This window comes from Cebidichthys violaceus, unplaced genomic scaffold (genome assembly GCF_023349555.1).
Source record: "Cebidichthys violaceus isolate CVI_PGR_0920_01 unplaced genomic scaffold, fCebVio1.0.p SCAF_61, whole genome shotgun sequence".
In the NCBI taxonomy this organism is placed as follows: Eukaryota; Metazoa; Chordata; class Actinopteri; order Perciformes; family Stichaeidae; genus Cebidichthys; species Cebidichthys violaceus.
This window is the reverse complement of record NW_027176828.1, coordinates 633,268-647,440: the sequence shown is the minus strand read 5'-3', so window position 1 is coordinate 647,440 and position 14,173 is coordinate 633,268. Positions and strand designations below refer to the sequence as shown.

Below are 14,173 nucleotides of genomic sequence, written 5' to 3'. Positions count from 1 at the left end.
CTTTGTTTTCATTCCAACTTCATCAGAAACATTTGTTCGTGTCTTTCGGTGACTTCTATCACGTTTAAAGTCTTGCGGTCAATCTCACCTGGGGAAAGTTTGGGGGACACCGGCGACCTGGCGGGACCGGCGTTGGGGGTCAGGGCGTTGCCGCTGCCCTCTGAGGTTTTGACCTGGGTGCAGGGCGATCGGTGGGGCCCCCCCGGCGTGTGGGCCCCCGTCCCCGAGCGCTGCGAGGAGGAGCGAGAGGAGCAAGGGGAGGTGGCGGCCGCCGAGCCCGCCGTGCCGGACGGCTCCGGTGTGTGCCGGCCCATGGCAGACAGGATGCTTTTCCCGTTCATCCCTGGAGGGACGACACAAAAAAAGAGGCGGAGGGAGACAAAGACGAGGACAAATGAGCTGAGGATGCTTCGCGCACAGAGAGCGGAGGTGGAAAGTAGGAGCGTTAACAAATACTGCGTGTTGTAAAACGTGACGACAACGATCCAAAACAGACTCGGGATGCAGACAGGGAGCAGAGGAAATGACAACACTGCCTTCAAACCTTCCACAAACACCACTCACAAAGTCCTCCACTGATCCACAGGCAAAATACCATGAACTCACATCGACACAACCAGAGCCCAACAACAACAACAACAACAACAACAACAACAACACGAGGGGAGCAGGAGGTCATGGCCAGCAGGGCCCTCGTCCCATTAAGATGACATCACCCCGATGGTGCGGGCTACTCCGCCTGCTGCAGTACCTGTAATGGGGGCACAGGCCACTTCGGTCTGAATAGAGATGCCTGCGTCAATGGAGCGGGCTTCTGCGGTCAGTCATTGTTTGAGGGGGGGGGGGAGACAGCAGCAGACGCAGCAAGAATGAGTGCAGTGCAAAAACGCCAAGTATATGTCTTAATACCTCATGACACTCATAATAATAATATAAGACACAATCACCTAATAGATAACATTTATATATTAATAATTGTAATATAATATAAGAGTAGTTATAATCAGAGTTCAGCAAAGCCAGGTTTAAAAGGAGTAAATGTAGGTTTTAAATAAAGCCGAGTTGTGTTGCACGATTAAAAAAACAAATCTCCGTTCAGTAATTCTAAGATTTAATAAAAATGTAATCAAAATATTTGCCACCCAAATGAAAATAAATGAGTTTAACTGTGTGTTCTGTTAGGACTTAATAAATCAGCTATAACAGAGGGGGGGGGGGGGGGTAACTTTAACATAATTTAGTTAGCCTGACGTTACTCATGATGACTCAGCAGAAAACCTCCAATATCTCCTCTTTTGATAAAAAAAACTTGTTGCACGAATTAATGAAGCAATATGAGAAAACAATAGAAAAAAACCAGCACAGTAAATATGACACTTTTTCAAAAGACCCGAACTGTTGGTCCAATCGTCCTGTTCAGCTCCAGAACCGGTAGACTGGGTTGAGGCCGTCCCTTAACTTTCAAGTGTACGTTTAAAGTTAACGCTGGATCACAGTTTAAGTCTCTGGAACATCAAGGTTAAGAGCAAAAAAACTAAACTCACGTCTAAAGAGAGGTTTGAATGGACTCTTAAAATAATAATAATAATATAATATCCTTTTTGGTGCAGCCCATCCATAGTATGACAATTTAACAGCCCTGGTTTGGATCTTTGATGTCAATTAGTGGACATAATTGCATTTATTATGGTATTAGGGAGCAGGACACATATAGTTACATATAGTGAAACATTAAGGCGGCATAATTGGTGTCAGTATTGTTCCCTTTATCTCCTTCATCTGACTTCAGACACAAAAACATAAATCTACATCTCAACGGTCATCTGAAGATACTGACGGATTCAATCAGTCCAGAATCCAGCTCCATCCAGACTGACTCATGTCATGTTATCAAAGATTGCCACCAGGTGGCAGTGCAGGCTGCGTGAGTCCTGCAGCAGCAGCAGCAGCAGCAGGAGTCACACCAACTCTTTCATTCATTATTTTTTCCTCGTCAGTTATGACGATGACACACGGCGTGTCACAGCTCACGAAATACCTGCTTTTTATCATTACTTATGCGCCAACAAGCAGCTGCGACGTGTTCGTTTACCTGCCTCCATGTGTACTTTTGCTTCTGCCCGCATGGATCAAAGCCGAGCAGAATAATCCCCGTCTGCCATGAGAATATCTACATATATAATTATATGATTAGTTCTTCAGGTTTTAGGCACAATTTGAAGATAACTTAAAGGAATACTTCACCAGAAAATCCAGAGACTAAATGGGGGGGGGGGGGGGGACTATACTAAACTATATCAAAACATCGATTTACAAACTGTAAGTCTAATTTATCCAGTCATACGAACACTGCTCCCCAAACACATGCGTCTTCACTAAAGCCTGACTATTTTAAACAGTCTCAAGCGCTGCGAGCCTGAAGGTTTTACAGCAATGTGTTTGAGAAGTAGTGAGCGTACGACTGCATGAATGAAACTTGGATTATGCTGCATGTTTTGGCCATTTTATGAGTTTTCTTCTCGACATCAAGGTGAACAATTGATATGTAAAATGGCCATTTTAAGGGTGAAATATTCCTTTAACATGGACACGACAACTAATTAGTCTAACTAATCGCAGTAGTCGCTAATGAAAATATTACAGCACTAAAACTGGCTGGATTTTGGGGAATAACACTGAACGCAGAAGTAACTTTTGTTTGTTTTCAAGGCAACACCACAGGGCACCATTCATCTTTGAAGACGCCCTGAAGAATTTTAGGCTACACGGGGCAGCAGTCAGGGAAAGATGTGTTTACTGCCATTCCTGCAGTCATCAGATAAACCTTACTGAAGACAGAAGAAGAAGAAGAAGAAGAAGAAGAAGAAGAAGAAGAAGAAGAACGGTGGCACAGAGAGTGAAAGCTGGGGCGTCACACATGAAGCTCTGCGAGCTCTCTGAACCTTTAGCCCCTCTGAGTGTTTGTTTTTTTTGCCACAGAAATAGATTTTCTAATTCAACCGTCCATCTGTCTCCTCAGCTGCTCCGCAGTGAGGACTCCGGCCCACGCCGCACTCGCATGGACGGGATGGAGGCAGACGAGGTTTACACCTGGAGCAGATGATCGGAAGGTTCACCGGTCAGTGGAGTCAGCGTTTGGTGAATATTTCTGGGGTTTGTTTTTTTTTACATTTTGCTGCAAAGAAATGTATGAAATGTCCACTCATTTGGAAAAGAGACGATGCGGCATGATTAAAGTCCGTGTGATCGTCTCTTGTGTTAAGAAGTAAGAAAACCAAAACAAAAAAAAACAAACACGTACGATCAAGGCTCAACTGCTCAAATGCTTTCATGTTGTTGTTCCTGAACTCCACAGCTGTGGCTGCCAACTTTACCGCTCGGTTAGGTTTGGAAAGAGATGGTAGTTGGGGTTAAAATATGTACGTTTGTTACGTAAGATGAGTACGGAAGTCACGTAAATTGGTGCTCGTAAAAAAAAGAAGTTACGTAATAAAACAGCTGTAAAAGAAGTCAATGTTAAACCTGGTTTTAACGCGGGACACGGAAGAGCGGTCTCCATGAGTGATAGTCCTGTGTTTGGACTGTCTCGCTCTTTGTACTGCCTCAGTTGTTCTTTCCCGTCTGATTCTGACACAGATGGGTTTACATCAGAGATAGATCTCGTACAGATGCGTCGGTATCAGGTCAGTAAGAGGCCAAGTCTGTTTCAGGACATCCTGGGTGAGGCATGCTTTTAAAGATTTCCTACCAAAACCAAGAAAATTGGGTCTTTTGCCAAAGTGCCCCATTTCCTCTACTTGTATTAATGTGCCTATTAATCCCACGTTGACGGGATGGTTTTCATCTCCCTTGTGTCAGATTGTGTTCAACATCCTGACATTGAGCTGCTTGTCTTTGTGGATTATCTCCAGGAAAAGACCGGCCTGACGTTTTGAGTTCAGAACAAGACCGTCCAACAGGTCTGTGAACGGCGTGATCAGCGGCGTCTCTAAGAACAAAAAAAAAAAAGGCCTTACCCAGTAAGCTCGTTCCTGCGCGGGACGGATCGGGAGAGCATCCTCCCGTCTTGCTCTTGAAGGAGGTGAAGAGGTGCTGACACAGCTCCTCTGGGATGTCATTCTCCAGGTAAGTGGCCATGAAGAGCTGGAAGCCCTCATAATCAATGGGCTGCATGGAGGGGAGGGGGGGTGGTGGAAAGAACAAATAGGTTAAACACAATTACTGAGGAACACTTATGAGTGAAGTTTAGTCATTTGTTACGACGACGACAAATGTGATGGACTTCCATTGAAGTGAATGAAGGTCTGCAGCCTTGATTTTGGGATGATGTGGGAGTACCAGCTGAGAGACAACATGGTTTCAAAGCCACTAAAGAGAAACACTTTCAATAGCAAGACGAATAAACAGCATGAAAATACACATCTGTGAATATTTTGCATCAAAACTACAGGGGTAACCTGCTGTACCCTCTGAGCTGCTGTCAGGTGTTACCCAGTGTCTAGGGCTTTTATTGTGAAAGGTAAGAACTGAAGGAGTTGGATGTGGTCTGAGCTGTCTTGATTCAGATACTGTACATTTTCCGATACGTCCGTTTCACACGTCGTGATCAGGTTGGTGCCTTTTTGTTCGCAGCGTGAAAGCTCCGAAAATTCAGCAACTCTAAAAGACATCCTGACGTGTGAGCATGTCAAACAAAAAGCAAGAATAACGGCGCGTTAAGGCCGCTAGACGTTGACCTTTAAACTGAAAAGGCCAGACCGGTCGACTGACCACCACAGAAAAACAAAAAAAATCACTTTAAGGGTTAAAAAGGGCGGACTGGAGGTGCTGGAAGCTGCATCCAGATTAAAACCTCTTGGCGGTCTGATGGCTTTAAAAAAGAAAACAGCGAACAAAAAGCACAATAGACAGCAAAACAAGTCATATCAAGATTCCTCAGCTCCTTCCATTACCTCCAACCCCCCCCCCCCAACCCTCAGCCATGTAGTGGGTGCATAGCAGCACTCCACCCAACTCAACGACCTTTGGCCCTTTTCCTTTTTCAGATGGCAGCAGACCGTCTGCGGCGGGGTGGGGATGAGGTTATGTCGTGTTAGTGGACAGAATGTGCATGCAGTCTGCCGACACAGACACCACACAGCATGCAGAGCCCGCGCGGCTGAAGGCTTACTTGGTTGAGAACGTCTTGCTTCTGTTTTTTACGGTCGGGACGAGGGAGGAGGAGAGGGAGGAAAGAAAGAGGAATGAGGAAAGCGTGAGGGTAGAAGAAGAGAAGGGGTTAGCGACAGTGCGTCTCTGGTGGTGGTGGTGGTTAGCGTTGCAGAACCACACTGGTTCTGCTGCCGCTCACTCCTGCAGGTGACTGTTTGGGTCTCGCTGTGCTGCAGTCGCTCAGTCGCAGCACGAAGATATCCGGCTGTACAAATCGACCGCTTAAAAAGTCGTCCAAGGCGATCTTGACCACATGCTGAAGTCGAATTAAAGGTGATTAATGAAACAAGCATAAGTGCAATCATGGGTTTATTATGAGACGCTGGGCACAGACATGCAAGAGGCCGTTTAGCCTCTTTCTGTCGCCGTTTTGTGTCTGTTTGCAGTTTTGTATCTTTTTGAAGTTGTCATTTTGGTAATTTTGTGTCTCCTTGAGGTTGTTTTTCCCCTTTTCATAGCCGTTGGGAGTCTCTTTGGACCTGTTTTGTTTCTCTTTGAGGCTGTTTTGTGTCTCTTTGTAGTCATTTTGTATCTTTTTGTGATCATTTTGAGTCTCTTTGTAGTTGCTTTGTGTCTCTTTGTGGTTGTTTTGGTCTCTTTGTGGTTGTTTTGGTCTCTTTGAGGTAATTTTGTGATCATTTTGAGTCTCTTTGTAGTTGCTTTGTGTCTCTTTGTGGTTGTTTTGGTCTCTTTGTGGTTGTTTTGGTCTCTTTGAGGTAATTTTGTGATCATTTTGAGTCTCTTTGTAGTTGCTTTGTGGTTGTTTTGGTCTCTTTGTAGTTGTTTTGTGTCTCTTTGTGGTTGTTTTGGTCTCTTTGATGTTTCTTTGTGGTCATTTTGAGTCGCTCCCTTATTGGCACACGTCTCTTTGAATACAATTCTGCAGGTAAAGGCCACGGGGGGGGGGGGGGGGGGGGGGTCTGCGCCCGAAAAAAATGTAATTCAAATTCAACCAGGATCCGCCTGCTTTGTCAAATGTAACTAATGACATCCAGATCCTGGTATTGTGCATGTCGACTTACTGACGTCACTCATTCATTGTCAAAGCTCAAACGCGACACGTCGGACATGAAGATCGGAATCAGCGAGCGCTCCGTTGCACTTTCTCTAGACAATTCAAACAAAAGTGAAGTAAATGCTGCCTGGCGCTTGCTTATCATGGTGGACGGAGAAACCCACAGCACCGTGTACAGTAACAATATCGTTTCATCCCTTCTGTTCATTATATTAAAATTAATCGCTTGTTGTGCATCTTGTAGGAGTCAACTGCGACACCATTAAAAAAACACTAATATTTTGTTCGTAAAAAGTAATCACATGGAGATATTTATACATTTAATATGATTAGCTCCACCAGGGATCCTCGTATCATAAGTCACACATTCTGCTGCTGTGTTTTCACTGCCATCAGCATCTCGGACCTCGCCTGGCTCAGCGCTGGGAGTCTCGGCCCGTCTCATCTCCTCCAGAACCCTGAATGCAAATAAACTAAGCAAACATAATGAGAGCGCAGCACGAGCAAAACTAAACCGCTTTCGCCTCCTCCGGGATCATTTGCTTTCACACCAAAATAGGACAAAGTGAAGCGGATCCCCTTTTTGCACGTCAGGACTTGGTGGAAATATGCTTCTAATGTGCTTCTGTATCCTCCCCCATCCTCCCCCCAGTGTTGACCTACACCCCCCCCCCCCACCCACCGAGAGCTCCCGAAGCCGGCCGAGGCATCGTTCACATCGCTCTCGTCTCCTTATTTGGCCAAACAACCCGCGAGGCTTTCATTTTTTCTGTGCATCGAGAAGCTCGGCAGCATTTTCGCAAACTACTCTACACACACTATGACGTCGTGAAACGATGCATTTGAGGAATTCTCCTCCTTCTGGAAAACACGTCGACCACAGAGTCCAACCCACGACCATCTTCCCCCGTCAACGCTGCCAATCTGTAAATATGTCCCCAAGGGCGGCTGTGACACATTTACACGCTTCATTTCATCTTTCTCTCAGGGCGGGGCTGTCAGAAAGGCAGGTGAAACAAAAAGGCCTGTCCCCTAAAAATGCATCGTGAAAAGGGGGGGGGGGGGGGGGGGGGGGGGGGGGCACCAGGAGACGGATTTAAACTCAGTAGTTTTGTAGCTCTTTGTTCTTAATTCGCAACATTAAGCACATGTTTCAAACTGCGAGTGTAATCCTGTGGAAAACACTTTTCCCTCGAAATGTAGTTGAGAATGCAGTTCAGCTGTACGGGAACATAATAATAAATGTAATAAAAAAATATACAGAGACGGTCGGTAATAACAAAATAATGCATTTTTATAATTCGATTTTTACATAGATTTTTGTGTTTTCATTTTATCTTTTTAATTGTAAATAAACAAACACTTACTACTTCACATATTTGCTTGTTTCTAGGTTTATCTTTGTTTAATATTATTGATTTATTTCGTGTGTTGCTCCCCTCATGATAAACGTTTCCCGGCTCTTATGTCACAAAGCAACCATTTAAACATTTAAACTGCCTTATATTGACAGGTTGTTGTTTAATGTGACACTAAATTAAGACTTTTTTTATGTGACATCATAAATTATGCAACAAAAACAAAGTGCAGCTAAATGGCTGGGATAATTCGTCAAGTCTGACGAAGTCTTTAACCGCGGTGGAGGGAAACCCTGCGGGTGTAACGTAGAGCCGCTGTCACTCGTCCGTCATCGTGATGCTGCCGTTTGTCTGCTGCTCTGTTCGATAAAGAAAAAAGCCGACACGACAGCTAAAAGTGTCAATCATTGTTTTTTTTTTGTGGTTTTAAAACTTTTAAATCCTTCAGAAAAGGCAGAGCCACACATTGGCTAAAAAAAAAAGAAAAAAAAGAAGCTAAATGAAAGTATGAAGTAGAGTTCATAGTCTTCTTCTGTCTCGAGTAGATTCCACTACAGCTGGCACAAGGGACTGATGAGTCACCCACACCCACACACACACACCCACACACCCACACACCCACACACACACACACACACTGATGGATGGCACAGGGCCACAGTGGTCACCGTGGCGCCAGGTGATAGTCTCAGTAAGACCACATGAACATTAAGTCTGGTTCATTTGGCGCCCGGAGTCCAGGCGGCCTGTTAGTCATGTCATCACGAAGAGGTGGTGAAGAAGAGTGAAGAGGAAGAGGAAGAGAGGAGGCGAAGAAAGGGGAAAGTATAACACATGGATGGAAAAAAAGGAGGCCGAGATGCCGGGAGGAGGAATAAACGAATCCTGGGATACGATAACGGTCGTTATTATTAAAATTCATATGCATGTGTAGACACGGCGCCAATACTGTGGGGGAGGAGTCGGATGTCTGGGCGTCATCAATCGGACACATGTGAATGTGAATACAGCCTCAAAACACTATCACAGTAAGCCCCGCCCCCTAAATCATCCCCTGCTTTCTGGTCTGTTTGACTCTAAATGGACCATAATGTACTAAATGAACATCATGCTGTATTGAAGAAGACTGTAAACTAGAGATTGAGACCATAAACTCATGTTTACAATGTTTACTGAGGGAATAAATCAAGAGAGAAGTAGAGTCATTTTAGACTAGACTTCTATACAACCAGAGGAGTCGCCCCCTGGTGGACACTAGAGAGAATGCAGCTTTAACACACTTCAGCATCGGCTTCACTCGGCAGAACCGGAAGTTGCCGCCTGATAATAACAAGTACAACAAGCAGTAAGTCCACTAATAGTTAGTTATTATTTACTTTCATTAATGCCAATGAAAATCAAAAACAACGGTCAAATTGGTCTTTGAGTGTAAAGTTTATGGAGTATTTCTCCACAGGCCGCTGCCAAAAAAAGTGTCAAACTGCTCCCGGCAGAAATACCTTTACACTATGAGACGACGAAGACACAAAAGTGAGTCAGAAAAAAAGTTGATTAATCTGCTCTCAACACATCCCTTGAATATTTCACGCAGGATCAGAAGAAAAAAAAAAATAGCACAGAAAATAAAATAGGTCAACTGGCAGTTAATCGTTCCGTCTGCAAGCGCTCGGCAGAGACATCGCGGATGAGAGGCGGGTAAATGTGCTGGAGTTAAAACTGACAAAAAAAAACAAATTAGGGACACACCGTCCAAAGTCCGTCTTAACTGCACAGCTGGGAGCGGGTCTGCTGACGTCAGGCGCCACAGTTGATGCTGAGGGTGTGTCTCCAGCACAGCTTCTCTCCAGGGAGGAGGGGGGGGGGGGGGGGGGGGGGGGGAATGACTAAGCGTTTCTGGTGATTGATATCACACTGACACTGAATCAGAGGAACCTAACCAACCATCCGGTAACGTCACGCCGTGTGTGTTTGTGTGTGTGCAGAGAGACAAAATATCAAAGCGGCAGAAAAGAATAAAAGCATGTGGAGGATAATGGAGGGGGGGGTTTGGGGGGGGTTGTGGTGCAGACCCACCTGCTCTGGATTGTATTTGGAAAGGACTCCTTCACCGTGAAACTCCTCCAGCACATCCTTCAGCTTCTTTGTGGAGTCTGAGTGAGGAGGAGACAGGAGGGGGGGGGGGGGGGGGAGAGACAGAACTGTGTCATCACATTCGCTGCAATGCATTCGCTTTGATCCGCTCCTGAACAAAAACCTCGCAGCAGAGGAGCACAGAGTACAAGACGTCTTCATAATCATAGTGGAAAATGTTCCACAAACACATGCTGCATCTCATTAACGGATGTCCTGATGAATACTCATCTGTACCAGGAAGTGCTGCATCAGTGGAGCTGAGCCTGTGAGTCACCCTGTTAGCCAAAAGTAAAAAAAAAAGGGGACATGGTGTCTTTCTCACTTGCTAACATGCTAATGCAAATACCCATGTATATGCACACACACACACACACACACACACACACTGTACCGTCCTCCTCCTACGGTCATCTGTCAAACAATTACAGTGGGACAAAATGTGAGAGAAGATCTCAAGGCACACTTATGCAGGCGAACGCTCAAGACCCGATTCCGCCAATCACGTTAGCTCTCATAATCAACGAGGGGACGAGAGACCGCACTTCATTATTTTTAGTGCTCGGCGGCTTTGCAAGCGCGTAATGCCTTCCTATTTCTGTCCTGCATTAGATGTCCACGGTGACGGACGGATGGACGGACGGACGGAGAGAGAGAGAGAGAGAGAGAGAGAGAGAGCGAGAGAGAGAGAGAGAGAGAGAGAGAGAGAGAGAGAGAGAGAGGTGAGTCCAATCTCAGGTAAGATGAGGGACATGTGATTGGGGACATCCGCTGAGACCGTCCAGTCTGCTGAATTAGTTAGAGATCCACGAGCATGAAGAGGATGAAGAGGATGAAGAGCATGAATCACTGTCAGATCGAGTCCCCAGCACTACTATCTCACAAAAGAAATAACAATCCTTTACAGGAAAGCTGAAATGATTAGAGAATGAATCAATAAACAGAGAATTAATCAACTATAACTTTCATAAATCATTTTAAATTTGAAGTCATTTGCTGGCTTGCTTTCCAGATGTGTTGCTTTCTGTTTATATCATTGTACATTTAATATATTTGAGTTTCTTATTAATTAAAGACAAATATTTGAATGATGGTGTATCTTTCACTATTTTGAAACGACATCTTATGAAAGGTCATTTTATTAAAAAAAAAAAAATTGTGCGATTACCTGCAAATGTCCAGAAACTACTTGATTCATTTGCGTAAAGATCGCGGTTTGGGTTCAAATAACTACGAACATTTAGTGACAAATACGTCAACGTTGACTTCTGGTGTCACTTGGGAGACGAAAGCGGTCTGCTGGGTGAAAGTCCCGTTCTTCATGGACTTCAACCTTCCTGACTGATTCAGAAAAGACGTTAATGAACGTTGAGTCGTTTCTCTTGATCGACTAATCAATTCATCAACAGATCGTTTCGGCTCTAACTGATTATATTAGAGCTTCGGCTAATGATCATTTTCATTACTAATTAATCGCCTGCTTGTTTCTACATTAATGATGTGTAACAGGTTGGAGAAAAGTCCAAAACTATTTCCAGAGCCCCAATTTATTTGTGTTTATTTAGTCCCATAGTCCAAAACACAACAATCTGTTTACTGTCATCTATCACAAAGAAAACCATCACAGCCTGACATTTGAGAAGGAAAAAAAACAGCTCTTCAAATGATAAATCAATTACAGAAATGGTTGTGATCGATGGACGAGCTAATTGTTTCAGTTCCATTTGATTATATGTCTTATTAATGACACCAGGCCTTTAGCTCGATGCTAACTGCTCCCTCGCATATTTCTATCTGCAGAGACCAACACAGCCAGCGTCCTTCATTAAGTCGGTGATTGATCGGCCAGGCGACGGACGAGCCTTTCCCCGTCCTTCCCGCTCCTCACCATCAGTAAAAATGAGACCGTGCCGGCCCTGCAGGGGCCTTCCCCAGTGTGCACATTCATCACGTTTCCATTATAGTCTCCGCTGCCATCCGGGGGCTCGTAAAGCAGAAGCCCTGCTCCACCACGGCGACGGCGGCGTGAGTGAGGACAGGAAACCAGAATATTCCTGTGCAGGGTCTCCTGGAGAAGACTCACTGGAAGCTGTCGAAGCAAAAGTAGCGAGCAGCAAAAGTTGTGTGACGACGGCTTCCTACAGCCCGACACCCATGAAGCTGGTAAGAATCAGGGTCGTATTTAAGATTAAGAAGCACAAAATGAACGTGACATATAAGAGATATAGGAAGAGCGTTCTTTTTTTGGTACGCTGCTCTACGACTCAGTGAGCTTCTGCGCTGCATTTCAAAGCTCAATATCCATCCGGTTCTAATGTTTTGTGTAAATGTCGTGACTTTTTGTTTCCTTTTCTGCTGGCTTTGTCCAACTTTATTACCGCATTTTGATCAGGTCACCGATCGATAGGCCAGCGTCTAGGCCGAGCGGGTGAATGTATTAATGTTCGGAGCGTAAATTAACACATTGACCGAATGCATAACCGGTTGACCTCCCTAACCTCCGTCAAGGAGGTGTCGTTTCCAGTTAGTCTCGTTTGTCGGCAGGTTTACAGAAAGACTACTGAACCCAGTTCTCAGACCCCATTAAACTTGAACACTCCAGAGCGGAGCGGCCTCGGCTGAGGGCTGAGCTCCCTGAAGGACCTTCTGGTTTGTAATCTTGGAGGCAAAGGACGAACAAACGAGTGACTCCAGAAGCTACAACGAAGACCTTCTCTTCCACAGACATCCATCCACTGCAGGTGGACTCTTAACTTCCTGTCCCACCACTACGTCATCTTGATTTTGCAAACTGCCAACATCCCAAGTAAAGCTGGAAAAATAGAATGAGTTTGGTTTATTGTTGCTGTTGGAAAAGGAAAAAGAAGCTCCAGGCTTCTTTCCTAAACAATATGAATTCATGCACGAAGTAACGACATCATTTGCATAATACAACATCCTGCTCGCTTAAAATAACCCCACACACAGTATAGATCCACACACACACACACACACACACATAAAGTCAGGATTCATCATTTTGGTAACCACTGTGTTACAATGTGGTGTGACGTGTTGTGGTTCTACCTCATCCAGGTCTATATATATGTCACGTGATCGCGTAATGCCTCAGCTGAACAGCTCGCGTGAGAGACTAATACTCTACTGGTCATCAGCAGGAACGAGAGGACCGGCGCTCCTTTGACTAGCAAATGTGGTTGTTAGAGGGCAGAGGCTCACCCGGCAGGCTAATAGCTGCCATTCTAAAAAAACATTAAAAATAAAATAAAACGTGGAAACACGATATGATGCCAAATATCCCGCCTGAAATCCTGCTCCGGTACTTGTTTTACAATGCTATCGCATATATGCATATAGAAAATGGGAAATGATACGCTTATGATATAGATGACTTAAGACTAAGAATAAAAAAGTCTCGCAAAGCAAAATAATCTCAATTTGAATTGATTGGACTTGAATCTAAATGAATGTATGATGAATGTGTGTGTTCACCTGTGTGTCATTAGTGGGACCTCAAACCTACTTACAGTCGTTTGAATTTGAGTTGCATAAAGACTATAGCATGAATACCACAATATTTGGTTCTGCAAACACAGCTTTGCAGCAGCATCAGCTGCACACACACACGCACGCACACACACACACATCATCCACACCGCAGTTCAACCAAACATGGAACCCCCCCCCCCCCCGATTCAGACACGTGGGTACTCACACTCGCTGTATTGCTGCAGCTGGGTGAACTCAGCTGGGCTCAGACAAACCCAGCTCCCGTCTCCCATGCTGCCTGGAGCCGGGGGGGGAGGAGGAGGGGGAGGGTGAGGGTGAGGGGGAGGAGGGGGGGGGGGGGGGGGGGGCTCTGTGTGTGGGAGTGCGTCGGTCTTATGAGTGCCGCTCGGGGGGATTGACGGTTATCCTCGGGTCAAGTTGTGTAACAAGGCTGAGGCGAAGAGGTTTTGGGGTGTCATCTCTGCCTCTGTAGAACAGGCGCCTCTGGGAGCACTCAGGAGGTGGAGAGTTGAACCGACCGAGGCCGCTTGAGAGGAGGAGGAGGAGGAGGAGGAGGATGTTTAATTGAGCAGGATTTTTCAAGTGTTTAGGTCACTGTGATCAAATATAAAAGTGTCTGTCACAGTGAAGAACCACTCCTCGTTTCTCAGCAGGGCTGCAACAAAAGACGCCTTCTATGACCTGGAGAGAGAGAGAGAGAGAGAGAGAGAGAGAGAGAGAGAGAGAGAGAGAGAGAGAGAGAGAGAGAGCGAGAGAGACAGAGGGAGAGAGAGAGAGACAGAGAGAGAGACAGACAGAGACAGAGAGAGAGACAGAGAGAGAGAGAGAGAGACAGACAGAGACAGAGAGAGAGACAGAGAGAGAGAGAGAGAGAGAGAGAGAGAGAGACAGAGGGAGAGAGAGAGAGAGAGAGAGAGAGACAGAGAGAGAGAGAGAGAGAGAGAGAGAG

At 45.4% G+C, this 14,173-nt stretch overlaps 1 protein-coding gene across 5 annotated transcripts in view; it reads right to left on the bottom strand.

The window, feature by feature from the left end:
* Window positions 1-13,921, bottom strand: part of LOC137890084 (diacylglycerol kinase beta-like) — a 63,618-nt gene extending 49,697 nt beyond the window's left edge. Inside the window, exons 1-6 of one of the 5 annotated variants that reach the window (XM_068734179.1) lie at window positions 13,430-13,921; window positions 9,658-9,734; window positions 5,171-5,191; window positions 4,017-4,167; window positions 752-814; window positions 89-343 (exon numbers count right to left, since the gene is read on the bottom strand). In XM_068734179.1, the coding sequence (XP_068590280.1) occupies window positions 89-343; window positions 752-814; window positions 4,017-4,167; window positions 5,171-5,191; window positions 9,658-9,734; window positions 13,430-13,496 (634 nt within the window). In that variant the 5' untranslated portion in view covers window positions 13,497-13,921. Of the gene's footprint in view, window positions 1-88; window positions 344-751; window positions 815-2,092; window positions 2,255-4,016; window positions 4,168-5,170; window positions 5,192-9,657; window positions 9,735-13,429 lie in introns of those variants that run through there. The other 4 variants (XM_068734181.1, XM_068734180.1, XM_068734183.1 and 1 more) reach the window with 4 other exon arrangements.
* Between the last annotated feature and the right edge of the window lie 252 nt (window positions 13,922-14,173).